This window comes from Equus caballus, chromosome 11, assembly GCF_041296265.1.
Source record: "Equus caballus isolate H_3958 breed thoroughbred chromosome 11, TB-T2T, whole genome shotgun sequence".
Lineage (NCBI taxonomy): Eukaryota > Metazoa > Chordata > Mammalia > Perissodactyla > Equidae > Equus > Equus caballus.
In genome coordinates, this window is record NC_091694.1 from 43,839,624 (window position 1) to 43,853,936 (window position 14,313).

Sequence of the window (14,313 nt, forward strand, 5' to 3'; positions counted from 1 at the left end):
AAAAAACTGGATGCTAACTACTTTCTACTTAGATCATTTGATTTCTCTGGAGCACTTGACACTACTGACCACTTCTTCTGTAGTGATTTTTTTTGTCTGCCCAACGTCTCTTTGGGAAACCACCCTTCTCTCTTTCTTAATCCATTTATTTAGATGGGGCTGAGCCCACCCCTCGAGATCCAGGGATGGGTGGTGATCCAAGTCTGATCAATCAGAATACTCACCACCCCTTCAGTGCTGTGGTTGGTTCAGAAATAGGCATATACTTTATGCCGAGTCAGTTAAAACCTTTCCCAGATTTTTAAAACTGGAATTTTAATGGCAGATTTTTTAAAAAAAAGTCAACAGTTATAAGGGCTATGTAAATCTAAAGCTGCTGGTGACCATTTTTATCAACATGTGAGGATAACATGCCTAAATTAATTCAACAGGGCAAAGCAGAGACTAGAGGTGGATTTCAGCTGTGCCTGAAAACATTTATGTCCCCGGACTTTCCAGCTATATGAGCTAATACATTCCATTTTTAGTTTAAGCTATGTGAGAAGGATTTCAATTGCTTGTAATGGAAAGGGTCTTTAATAATACATCCTTCTTGAAATTCTTTCTTCTAGTGGTTTCTGTAATTCTAACTTATCCTATTTTCCTCCCAACTCCCTAGTCACTCTCAGACTCCTAAGTGTCCTTTTTCTGCCTATTCCTTAAAAATGTTGCATGAGATTCCTTTCTTGGTTCTATTCTCATTCTAGACACTCTCTCTGAGTGAGCTCATTCAATAATAATAATAACTACAGATTTTAGGGTATATATATAATTCATATATATATCATTTTCTCATCATGACTATCTACAAAAATATAATTATTGTTTCCATTTTACAGAAGTAGAAGCTGAGTCTAAGTTGAGTAACTTGTTCTAAGTCACATGGCTATTAAATGTTAGAGCTGGCATTTGAACCCTGGTGTCTCTGATTCCAATGCCCATAATGTTTTTTAACACATTTATTCATTTATCAAATATTTGAGTGCTTATTATGTACCTGACACTACTCTAACCACTGGGAAATCAGTAGTAACTATCACAGACAAAATCTCTACATTAATGTGTCTTAATTTCTAAAGTGAGTTAGAAACAGGTTAGTCTTCCTAAAAACAATTCATGATTTTAGCCAGTGCAGTAAGGCAAGTAAAGGAAATAAAAGTTATAAAGATTGTAAAGGGAAAAGTAGAAATGTCTTTTTTTTTTTTTTTTTGCAGATGACATGATTGTGAACAAAGCAACTAGTATAAATTTAGGAAGGTTTCTGGATACAAAATCAATATACAAAAACCAATTAGGTGCTGGCCTGGTGGCATAATGGTTAAGTTTGCGTGCTCAGTCTCGGCAGCCCAGGGTTGGCAGGTTTGGATCCTGGGCACAGACCTAGAACTGCTTGTCAAGCCATGCTGTGGTGGCATCCCACATAAAATAAAGGAACATTGGCACAGATGTTAGCTCAGTGACAACCTTCCTCCAGCAAAAGAGGGAAATTGGCAACAGATATTAGCTCAGGGCTAATCTTTCTCACACCCGCAGAAAAAATACACAAAAAATATTGTATTTCTCTATATTAGCAACAAACAGAAAATGAAATTTTAAAAATATAATTCTAATAGTATCAAAAACATTAAATATCTGGAAATAAATCTAACCAAAAATGAGCAAAACCTCTACACTGAAATTATAAAGCTTTGCCAAAAGAAATTAAAGACAACCTAAATAAATGAAAGCACGTACCATATTCGTGAATTAGAAGACTTAATATTGTCAAGACAGTAGTTCTCCCTCAGTTGGCCTCTAGATTCAATGTAATTCTAATCAAAACTTCCGTAGGGTTCTGTATGTGTGTCTGTGTGTATAAATTGACTAATTGATTCTGAAATTTATGTGGAAATGCAAAGGACCCAGAAAAGCCAAGGAAATCTTGGAGAATAACAAAGCTGGAGGATTTATACTACCAAATATCAAGACTTATAGCAAAGTTACAGAAATTAGGATAGTATGATATTGGCATAAGGATAGACAAATAAGCCAAAAGATCAGAATAGAGACTTCAGTTCAAAGTCCTGTATTGAAAGCAGGAGGTGTTTTTAATAATGGTGTCAAATGGAAAATATGTATTTTGAGTCCTACCTCACTCCACACACAAAAATAAATTCTATGTGAATTGTAGATCTAAATGTGAATGATAAAACAATAAATCATTTTAGAAGAAAACATAAGAAAATATTCTCATGATTTTGGAGTAGGCAAAGATATCTTAAAACACAAAAAGTACTGACCATAAAAGAAAAAAAAATTCAGAGACGGAAACATTAAAATTAAGAGCTTCTGTTCATCAGAAAACACCAGTAAGAGAGTGAAAAGACAAGCAAGATATGAGAAAAGATATTTACAATAGAAGATTTTTTAATCTGACTATATAGAGAACTCTTACAAATTGTTAAGACAGAAAACCCAGTAGAAAAATAGATAATGGACTTGAACAGATACGTCATCAAAGAAGATATTCACATAGCCTATAAATAGAGGAAAATAAATTTCAGTTCATAAATCACAAAGGAAATGCAAATTAAAATCATGAGGTAAAACTGTGTTTTCAGGGGGACTGGCCCCATGGCATAGTGGTTAAGTTCAGCGTGCTCTGCTTCCGCGGCTTGGGTTTACAGGTTCAGATCCCGGGCACAGATCTGCACCACTTGTCAGCCATGCTGTGACGGCAACCCACAGACAGAGTAGAGGAGGGTTGGCACAGATGATTAGCTCAGGGCAAATCTTCCTCAAGCAAAAAGAGGAAGATTGACAACAGATGTTAGCTCAGGGGCAATCTTTCTCAAAAAAACCCCCTATGTGTCCAGTAGAATAACTAAAATAAAAACACAGACAATACCAAATCCTGACAAGGATATGGAATACAGGAATTTTCAAACATTGCTGGTGGGAATCTAAATTGGTGCAACTTCAGAAAACGGTTTGGCACTATTTATAAAGCTGAACTTACATATACCCTATGATCAGCATTTGTACTCCTAGGTGCATACCAAGAGAAATGAATCTATATGTCTATCAAAAGACATGTAGAGGAAAGATCATGGCGCCTTTTTTTATGTAGTAGCCAAATCTGGAAACTATTCAAATCTCCATTGACAGAGTGAATTTAAAAGTTATAGTATATTTATAAAATATAATACTATGCAGCAATGAATAACAACTACTACCAGCCAACATGGATAAAAGTAGTTAAATTATTGAGCAAAAACGGATACCATAGAGCACACACTGTATGATTCCATTAACATGAAGCCCCAAAACAGGCAAAATTAATCTGTAGTGTTTAAAGTCAAGGGAGTGTTACCAAAGAAATGAAGAAAGGAAGGAGGAAGAAAATAAGAGAGAGAGGGAGAGGAAGAGAGGGAGCGAGACAGATGGGAAGAAAAATAGGAAGGAAGGAAGGAAGGGAGAATGGAAGAATGGAAGAAGGAAGGCAGATTAGTGTTACTTTTGGAGGGAGATTGTGACTGGAGAGGTAGCATGAGGGGATTCTGGAATCCTGGTGATGCTCTTTTATCTTTTTTTAAAAATAGGATAAAATATTTGTTGTTGTTAGTGCCATTGAGTCTATTCTGACTCCTGGCAACCCTGTGTACAGCAGACTGGAACTCTACCTGGTCTTTTTGTGCCATCCTTTCACCTTTGGGTGCTATATCAGACAAAGCTCCACTGCTATTCATAAGCTTTTCATAGCAAATTTTTTTGGAAGTGGATGGCCAAGTTGTCCTTCGTAGTCTATCTAGTCTGGAATTGTTTCCATTTCTGTGAAAAAGGCTATCAGAATTTTGATAGAAATTGCATTGAATCTGTAGATCCCTTTGGGTAGTATTTACATCTTAACATTGTTGAGGCTTCCTATCCATGATCTTTCTTCTTTTTTAATGTAGTCACGTACAGCTGTAAATCTACCTCTGAGCACTGCTTTCACTGTATCCCATAAGTTTGGTATGTTGTGTTTTCACTTTTATTTGTCTCTAAGTATTTTCTAATTTCCCTTGTGATTTCTTTTTTGACCCATTGGTTGTTTAAGAGTATGTCTTTCAATTCCCGCAGATTTGTGAATTTTCCAATTTTCCTTTTGTTATTGATTTCTAACTTCATCCTGATTTGGTCAGAGAAGATACTTTGTATGATATCTATGTTTTTAAATCTATTGAGATTTGTTTGGTGGTCTAACATATGGTCTATCCTGGAGAATGTCCCATGTACACTTAAGAAGAATGTGTATTCTGCTGTTTTGGGGTGGAGTGTTCTGTATATGTCTGTTAGGGCTAGTTAGTTAATTTTTGTATATGGTACGAGGTTGGAGTCCAGCTTCATTTTTTTTGCATATGGATATCCAGTTGTTACAGCACCATTTGCTGAAGTGACCATGTTTCCCCACTGAATGATCTTGGCACCTTTGTCAAAAATCATTTGGTTATAGATATATGGATTTATTTCTAGACTCTCAATTTTATTCCATTTCTATATGTCTAGTCTTATGCCAGTACCACTTCAGTAAAGTTTTATAGTTTTCTTCATATTGGTCTGACACATTTTTGTTTGGTTTATCTCAAGATTTTTTTTCCTGAAGAAGATTTGCCCCAAGCTAACATATGTTGCCAATCTTCCTCTTTTTGCTTGAGGAAGATTTGCCCTGAGCTAACATCTGTGCCAGTCTTCCTCTATTTTGTATGTGGATCACTGCCATGGCATGGCCACCAATAAGTGGTGTAGATCTCCACCTGTGAACCAAACCTGGGCCACCAAAGCAGAGTGCACTGAACTTAACCATTAGGCCACAGGGCTGGCCCCTCAAGATATTTTTAAGTTTTGTTGCTATTATAAGAAGAAACTTTTAAAAATTATTGATATTGATTATTTTGTGATTTTTTAAAAAGATTGTGGTAAAATATACATAAAATTTACCATTTAAACTGTGTTAAAAGTGTACAGTTCAATGGCATTAAGTAAATTCACAATTTTGTACAACCATCCCCATTGTCTAGTTCCAGAAATTTTTTATCATCCTAAACAGAAAGTCCATTTGGTAAGCCTTTTAAAGCTGAAGATTTGTATCTTTCTTCAGTACTGAGAGGTTTTCTTGCATTATTTCTTCAAATTTTTCCTTACCTCTACACTCTTGGTTCACTTTATTTGACACTTTAATAAAGTGAATATTAAAAATTCTGGATCTATCCTCCATTCTTTTCTTTCTTTTGCCTTTTTTTATCCAGCTTGGCTTGATCTTCCAGCTTTCTGGTTGGTTGTTTAGTATTTTCTGATGTTCAAGCCAATGTGTTGATGGTTTTATTGGCAACAATAATCCTTTTTCATTTCCAAGTGATTTCTCTCTCTCTCTCTCACTTTATTGGTTTGTTCAGTATCTTTTTTAAAATAAACTTTTATTTTTAGCATACTTTTAGATTTACAAAAAATTGTGAAAACAATACAGAGAGTTCCTGTCTACCCCACATCCAGTTTTACCTATTATTATCTTATATTGGTATGGCATATTTGTCACAATTAATGAGCCAATATTGATACATCATTTATTAACTAAAGTCCATACTTGATTCAGATTTCCTTACTTTTTACCTAGTGTCCTCTTACTGTTCCAGGATCCCATCTAGGACACTATATTATATTTAGTTGTCACGTCTGTTCAGATTTTTCTTTGCTCTGACAGTTTCTCAAGATTTCTTTGTTTTTTATGACCTTGACAGTGTTAAGAAATACTATCAGATATTTTTGTAGAATGTCCCTAACTGAGATTTTTCTGATGTTTTTTATGACTGTATGATTTTGGTTTTTAATTATACTTGGGTTATTGGTTTTTGGGAGGAAGGCTACAGAGGTAAAGTGCTAGTCTCCTCACAACTATCAAGTATGTTATATATGCTGTCAACATGACTTTTCACTGTTGATGTTAATCTTGATGATCTGGCTGAGATAGTTTTTGTCGAGTTTGTCCGCTGTAAAGTTATTCTTTTTCCTCCATTTCCATACTTTTGAGAAGTCACTATGTACAGCCCACACTTCAGGAGCAGAGTTCTGCTCTACTTCCTTGAGGGCAGAAGATCTACATAAGTTAATTTGAATACTTCTGTACATAAGACTTGTTTATTTTCCCCTGTTTACTTATTTATTCAAGTATTTATTTATATCAGTATGGACTTATGGATGTTTATTTTATACTTGGGTTATAATCCAATACTACTTCATTTCATGGCTCAAATTGTTCCATCTTTGGCCATTAGGAGCTCTTTCAGTTGGCTGCTGTGTCCCTTTGACACATCCCAATCATTATAGAGGATTTTTTTTTTTTAGTACTTCCTTATTTTCTAGCACTACAAGATGCTCCAGGCTCATCTTGTATTTTTTCTGCCCCAGTCCTAGAATCAGCCATTTCTCCAACAAGTCCTGGACATTTTTTTAAACTGGAGAATGATATTAGAAACCAAGATCTAAGCAGTAGGTGTCCAAGCTCTCTTAATTTTTTTTTTAAACATTCATAACATTCTTTTTATTTCCTCTAATTTCTCTGCTTGGAGGATATTAATTACAATTCTTTTACAGACTCCTTATATTTATTCTATTAATGATATTTCCTTGGGTAATATTAACTATTGCACTTGTTGAATCTAGTCATAGAGATAGTTTTCTTTAAATATTCAGTGATTTTTATGTGTATGCTTACATTTGCATTTGGGAATCCCTGTTAGCATTTCTGTGGGCAGAGTGTCTGTTTTCTGTAGCCTGCTGCCAGTGATTGTGGAGGAGGGGTAAGATGTGCAGACAGTGAAGTCTGTCAGCAATTTATTTTCTCTGTGTGTGGAGGCATGATCCTGCCTCTCTAGCCCGAACTCTCTTGTCCTAGTACAGACGTGAATGCCTCTGGTGCCTGATGATCAGCTCAAATGGGGATGAAGGTAAACAAAAAGGTCAGTTATTCCCCTGCTACGTCCTTTAAACTTGAGGCGCTCAAGCTATTCCCAGATTTCGCAGTGATCTTCTCCTGTAACTCTTTAGTCCTATAGTTTCTTTAATCGATCTAATCTCGCCTACCTTACATTTTTCAGAGACCCTCAAAATTTCTCACTCCTGAAAGCCCCTTTCATGATTGCCAGCACTCTTATATTTATACTAAAATACACACACATAGCACACACACAACCTTTTCTGTCATTTCTAGAGTTTTGTGTAGGGAAGGGATCCAGGTACCTGTTCTCAGTCCACTAGCTTGGTCTAATATCTCCATACTGAATTTTAAAAATGAAAACATGAAAGAGGCTGGAAATATTAGAGTGGGAAGAATGACATTTAAATATACATGTGTGGTACACTCTCTTTACTGCCTACTCAGCCCCACCTTTGTGCCCGCCAACTGAACCTCAATTTTGTAGCAGATGGAAATCACTTGATATCAGGGAACTTGGTCTAAACCCTGATATGAGGGAATAAATTATAATTGGTCAAAACTCTTCACAGTAATCTCTTTTCCCTTTACCAGCTACTGGTCTCGGCATGGGCATGTAACCTAACTAGGGCCAATGAAATGTAAAGTCTTGGAGGAGGGTGTCTGAGAAAATCCCTTTGTTCTCAATCCTTTTTCCTATAAAGAAGTGATACCTGGAGCTGCAATAGCTGTCTTGTGATCCTGAAGTACAAGCACAAAAAATGAATAAAGAACAATAGAAAAAGGCTAGGTACGTAATGAAAAATACTGAGTTGCTGAATGACTTCTGTTTAAGTCCACAATAAATGTCCTTATGGTTAAAGTCACTGTTGTCTGATTTTCTGTCACTTTCAGCTGTATTTGAATACACCATGTAAATGGATGTAAAGAACTTTTTTTCTAATAATATTCTAAAGTAACATTGATTACCACTACTTCTAATATTTCTTACATTTTACTTTTTTTCCCCTCAGAATTAAATATGGAGGGGCAGCCAAAACTTTCAACTGGTTTAATAAAGGACTCTAACGTTGGAATCTCAAAGAATATTGTGGTTAGAAAACCTGCAAACGTGATTTTCAATTTAGATCAAACTGCACTGAACTCAAAGCTCAAAGAACCATGGAAGAAAAATCTTTTTGAGAGAGTGGAGGCAAGAGCCCAGGCAATGCAGCAGAAAATAATAGATAAGGATAATCTGAAGAAGGAACTAGAAAAAAAGGCTGAAAAAAAACTCCCCAGGGATAATCTGGCTGAGGAGTGGTTTAACACTGAAAACATGACCCTGAGCACTCGTGCATATTTGCTTGACAAACTTTTACCCACCTTAGTTCCTGGAGTTGAAAACATGTTAATGCAAGTAGAAAAGAAGAAGCTTTTGGCAGAAGCTGATATTCCAACCAAGTTTGATCCAATTAATCATTTGGGGGAATACTTAATGAGAAACAATCCTTATTATATCAAAGACTTGGGAATGTCTGGTTATCAGAGGGTGATGAGAGATATCACAGAAGACCTGAAGTTACATGTTCCTGGCACCATCTGCAACAGGTACAATTTGTTATATTTTCAGTTGATCATCTAGCTCCTTCCATTGAAAAGCAAGTAGAACAATAACATACTCATGCAAACAGGACCTAGAATAAGTAATCTAATAGTTATTCAAAAAGTATTTATTGAGCTATTACTCTATGCTTCATTATTTACGAGGCACTATAAAGATTAATGAAGTATATTAAATAAGTTCCTTGTATTCATGGATTTAGTTATCTCACTAGGATCCCAAGTGTATATTTGTTTGTTTATTATCTGTCTCCCAGCACTGGAAAGTAAGCTATATCAGAGTAGGGGTTGATTTATTTATTTTTTTGCTGAGGAAGAGTCTCCCTGAGCTAACATCTGTGGCCAATCTTCCTGTATTTTGTATGTAGGACACCACCACAGCGTGATTTGATGAGCGGTGTGTAGGTCCATGCCTGGGATCTGAACGCATGAACCCCAGGCTACAGAAGTGGAGTGCATGAACTTAACCACTATGCCACCGGGCCAGCCCCCCTCCCGTTTATTTTTTGTCATGCAGAAGATATTTTGTCTCTATGTGGCTGAATTTATTTACTGTCATGCGTTGCTTAACGACAGGCTTATGTTCTGAGAAATGTGTCATTAGATGATTTCCTCGTGTGAACATCATAGAGCATACTTATACAAACTTGGATGGTATAGCCTACTACACACCTAGGCTATATGGTACTAATCTTATGGGACTCAGTTTGTTGTTTCATAATCACTGTGGGGCCTGTGCTGTACCTTGAGATATCTTTTGGGCATTTTTCCTGTGATTCCTCTTTGTTAGCCTTTTGCACTAATAATGAAACATTTAATCCGTGAAAAGAAAGAATCACAAAAAAATATTCCATAGAATTACTTTCTGTACCACAGCTACATAAAGAAGAAAACTAAGTCAGAGTACATTTTCAAGCATTAAGTATACACAAATCAAGTAGAAACTAAAAGAGAAAGAGACACAGGCCTTTATTTTACTTATAATCCCTACAAATTAACTCATGTACAGTGTTCAAGGAAGTAATGCAGACTATGTGACAAAATTCATTCTGCATGTTTTCTATTAGAATATAGTATCTGCAAATGGTTTGAAGATTTACTTCAAAGTACATACTTTTTGTCTTTCAAAAAAACCTTAAAATGTCTAACTCGTCCTTACAAGATGCCAGCACTAGGACTTGGCAAGACTGAGGGAATGTGTCATCCTTGATATGGGTCTTCCCCAGTTGCCAGGAGACAATGACTTCCTAGACTGATGTCTGTCTGCTCATACCCCACACCAGCTGCCACCTCATAACTGAGCCAAACCCTTGTGCTTATATTATGCTAGGAAATCTCATAGATGCTTCTCCCACAGGTAATATTATTAATATTAATCATCTTGTCAATCTCTATTAAATATCATATTTTATCAATCCAGTAAAACAGATTATGCCAAAAGTGAGTGGATAGATAAGGGAAATGTATTTTAATAGTATTTGAATGACTATTATACACCATGGTGTGTGGTAGGATTTTATCCAAATAGGTTCTACTTTTGTTCAACCTGAAGCATAATAATAATGTATAAACACTGACTAGTTTCATATCCATCTATAAACCACACTCCATTGCATATGTATATATCCCATTGTTAAAGTGCTTAGAAATTCAAGTACTTGTACACTGAGAAATCACGGTCTCCCTGGATGTTGTCCTAATATTCTGTACACATATACACACAACTCGATGTTGAATAAATCTCTGGTCCTGCTTCAGAGGCACAAAACATTCCTAATGTTGAAAAGACTGAGGTAGAGTTCCTGAGTAAGTTTACTCCAGCTAGAGCTGGATATCTGGCATAATACCTGAAACAGTGTGGTGCTCCTGGAGTATTAACACCTAAAACTATCGAAGATGTTAAGAAATTCCTAGGATTTGCCAGATAATTCTATTGATTCATTTTAAACTATCCAGTAACTGATATCCTCAACAGAAGGTAGAATTTCTTTCTATTTATAGAAGAGAAGAGACTGAAGAACTTACGTGCTACTGCCTTGTGCTTACATTATGCTAGGAAACCCCATAGGTGCTTCTCCCACAGGTGATATCATTAACATTAATCATCTTGTCAATAGGTACTGGATATCACATCACTGAATATCCCCTGTCCTAGCTCAGTCCTACACCATCGAAACAGGTGCTTCCCAGCCTTCCAGTGGGGAAAATCCTTATTCTGGTGGCTTCTGCCTTGCTCTTACTCCTCCAGGAAAGTGGCTCAATTGGAATTCAACCACTTCATTTGGAAATAGGAAATCTTCACTGACAAGGCCAGCTTCAAAGCTTGGAGGCACTACATCTGAGGTACCTAGAATTAATGACAATGAACTTAGACCACCAAGCCTTGACTTAGTCCACCTGTGGCAGATAGGCTGCATTCTTTATGCACATTAATTTTATCACCTCCTACCTATCAACTAATCAAAATCACTAGCCAGATGTTGTCTAAGACAAAAAAAAAAAAAAAGCTAGCCAGCTTTCTCCATCTAGAACATCCTCACCCCCGTCCTCTCTAGCTGGCTAATTTCTACTTGTCCTTCAAGAATCAGCTCAAGTATCACTTCCTCTGGGATACCTTTTGTCACATCTGGTCTGGATTAGGCACTCTTTTTATATTCCTGAAGCACCTATAGGCTCACGTCAGCTCTTAGCACATTGGAATGGGATTGTTGATTTACCTCCCCATAATCTCCTGGAAGACAGGGACTATTTTCTAAAAATGCCTATATTTCCAACACTGAGCACATTGCTTGATATGCATTGGAGCTCAATAAGTGTTTGTTAGATGAACAAATTAATAAATTTATTGAGGAGTTTTCATTCACTCAGTCAGTACTTATTGCACAGCCACTGAATGATCAATGTTGAGCCATACCTTATAGGGAAAAAAATACAAAATTTACTTCTTGTCTTGAGGAACTTAAACAGTCTAGTTGAGGAAATATAACTGAAACATAGCTAAATTTATAAAACAGTTGTCCGTATGTACTCTCCTCACTTACCACACATTTCTCAACCTGTTCCATCTGGACTTTTTTCCAGGCTCTCTTCAATAAATGGCACTTACCAAGATCACAACATTCTCCATGCTTCTAAGCCCACTGGAAAGTTTGCAGTCCTCATCTTATTTGACCTCTTAGCAGTATTCAATGACGTTGACCATTTCCTCCTTGAAATACTCTTTCCCTTCCCTTGCCTGATATTGTTCTTCACGAGTTTTCCTTCTACTTCTGTTTAGTCCTCCTCAGTGTCCTTTGCTGGCTCATTCTCTGCTACCTGATCTTCAAATATTAAGGTTCCTTAAGGCATGGTTCTCCTATCACTCCATAATCTGTCCCTGAGTGCTCTTATTCCAGCACATGACTTCAGTTACCATCTATATATTCATGACTGTTATATTTATATCGCTAGCCCAGACACCTTTTTGAGCTCTGGACCAGTATATGCAGTTCTCTATTCAATATCTGCACTTGGATGTTTCACAAGCTCCTAAATTTCACCAAGCCATTGTCTTATTTGATTATTCATCCAGATTCTCAAGCTAAAATCTGAGAGATCAATCTTGATGACACCTTCTGCTTCCTCATTGTTCACTCGCTGTCAATCATTAAGTCCTGCTGATTTTACTTCATTCTCTCAAATCTGTTCATTTCTGACCCTCTCCACTGCTGCCACCCTAGACTAAGCTACTATCATCCTTCACCTGCGTTATCGCAACAGTCTCCTAATTGGTATGTTTACATCCACTCTTGCCTTCTTCCAAACTATTCTTTACCTGTAACTGAAGTGGCTTTTTGTTCCCCATTGTGAAACTTTTCAGTGGCATCCCTTTACTCTTAGGATAAAGACCAAGATCCTTAACTAGGCCTATAAGACCTTCCTTGTGTGACCTGGTCCCTGATTTCTTTCTAGCCCTGGCTCTTGCTTCTTTCCTTTTCACACTCTGCTCCAGGCACACGGGATTTCTTTCAGTTCTTCAGACATACTCTGTTTCTTTCCACCTCAGGGTCTTTACATATGTCATTCCCTCTGCCTATATCACTCTGCTCCTATGTCTGTCATATTCGCCATTGAATCCCCAGCGTCTAACGCTGTGTTGTGTAATGCTTGATAAATATTTTTTCTTTTTTTTAATTGAGGTAATATTAATTTATAACATTATATAGATTTCAGGAGTGTATCATTATAATTCAACTTGTGTATACACTACATTGTGTTCACCACCAAAAGTCTAGTTTCCATCCATCATTGTACATCATCTCCTTTACCCCTTTCACCCTCCTGACCCTCCTTCCCATTTAGTAACCACCAATATCTTCTCTGTATCTATGTGTTTGTTTTTTATCTTCCACTTATGTGTGAAATCATATGGTGTTTGTCTTTTTCTATCTGACTTATTTCACTTAGCACAATGCCATCAAGGTCCATCCATGTTACTGCAAATGGCAATATTTCATCTTTTTTTGACTGAGTAGTATTCCGTTGTATATATATACCAAGTCTTCTTTATCTATTCATCTCTTGTTGGGCACTTATGTTGTTTCCATGTCTTGGCTTTTGTAAATAATGTTGCAATGAACACAAGGGTGCGTATATCTTTTCAAATTAGTGTTTTTGTATTATTTGGATAAGTACCCGGAAGTGGAATAGCTGGATCATATGATAGTTCTATCTTTAATTTTTTGAGAAATCTCCATACTGTTTTCCATAGTGGCTGCACCAATTTACATTCCCACCAGCAGTCCACGAGGGTTCCCTTTTCTCTATATTCTCTCCAATGCTAGTTATTTCTTGTCTTTTTAAAAATAGCAATTCTGACAGGTGTGAGGTGGTATCTCATTGTGATTTTGATTTGTATTTCCCTAATAATTAGTGATGTTGAACATCTTTTCACGTGCCTTTTGGCTGTTTGTATATATTTTTCAGAAAAATGTCTATTCAGATCCTCTCCCCATTTTTTATTCAAGTTGTTTGTTTTGTTGTTGTTGATGAGTATGAATTTTGTATTTTGAATATTAACCCTTTATCAGATAGAGGTTTTGCAAATATCTTCTCCCAATTGGTAGGTTGTCTTTTTGTTTTGTTGATTGTTTTCTTTGCTGTGCAGGAGATTTTTAGTTTGATGTAGTCCCATTTATTTATTTTTGCTTTTGTTTCCGTTGCCTAAGGAGACATATTCAAAAAGATATCACTAAGACTGATGTCAAAGAGCATACTACCTGTTTTCTTCTAGGCGTTTTATGGATTCAGATCTTATATTCAAGTCTTTAATTCATTTTGAGTTAATTTTTGTGTACAGTGTAAGAAAGTGTTCTAGTTTGAGTCTTTTGAAGTGTGACTGTCCAGTTACCCCAGCACCATTTATTGAAGAATCTTTCCTTTCTCCATTGTATGTTCTTGGCTCCTTTGTTGAAAATTAGCTCTCCATATATGTGTAGGTTTATTTCTGTGCTCTCAATTCTGTTCCATTGATCTGTGTGTCTGTTTTTTTGCCAGTACCATTGCTGTTTGATTACCATAGCTTTGTAGTATACTTTGAATCAAGGAGTGTGGTACCTCCAGCTTTGTTCTTTTTTCTCAGAATTGCTTTGGCTATTCAGGATCTTTTGTTGTTGCATATAAACTTTTGGGATTCTTTGTTCTATTTCTGTGGAAAGAGTTGTTGGGATTTTGATAGAGATTGC

General features: G+C 36.4%; 1 protein-coding gene across 7 annotated transcripts in view; it reads left to right on the top strand.

The window, feature by feature from the left end:
* EFCAB5 (EF-hand calcium binding domain 5) overlaps positions 1-14,313 on the top strand; it is a 142,576-nt gene that overhangs the window by 25,505 nt on the left and 102,758 nt on the right. For 4 of the 7 annotated variants that reach the window (XM_070227787.1, XM_070227788.1, XM_023653164.2 and 1 more), the window contains one exon: positions 8,002-8,578. The exons of the other annotated variants lie outside the window; for them this stretch is intronic. In XM_070227787.1, the coding sequence (XP_070083888.1) occupies positions 8,002-8,578 (577 nt within the window). The remainder of the gene's footprint in view (positions 1-8,001; positions 8,579-14,313) is intronic. 7 annotated transcript variants of the gene reach the window in all.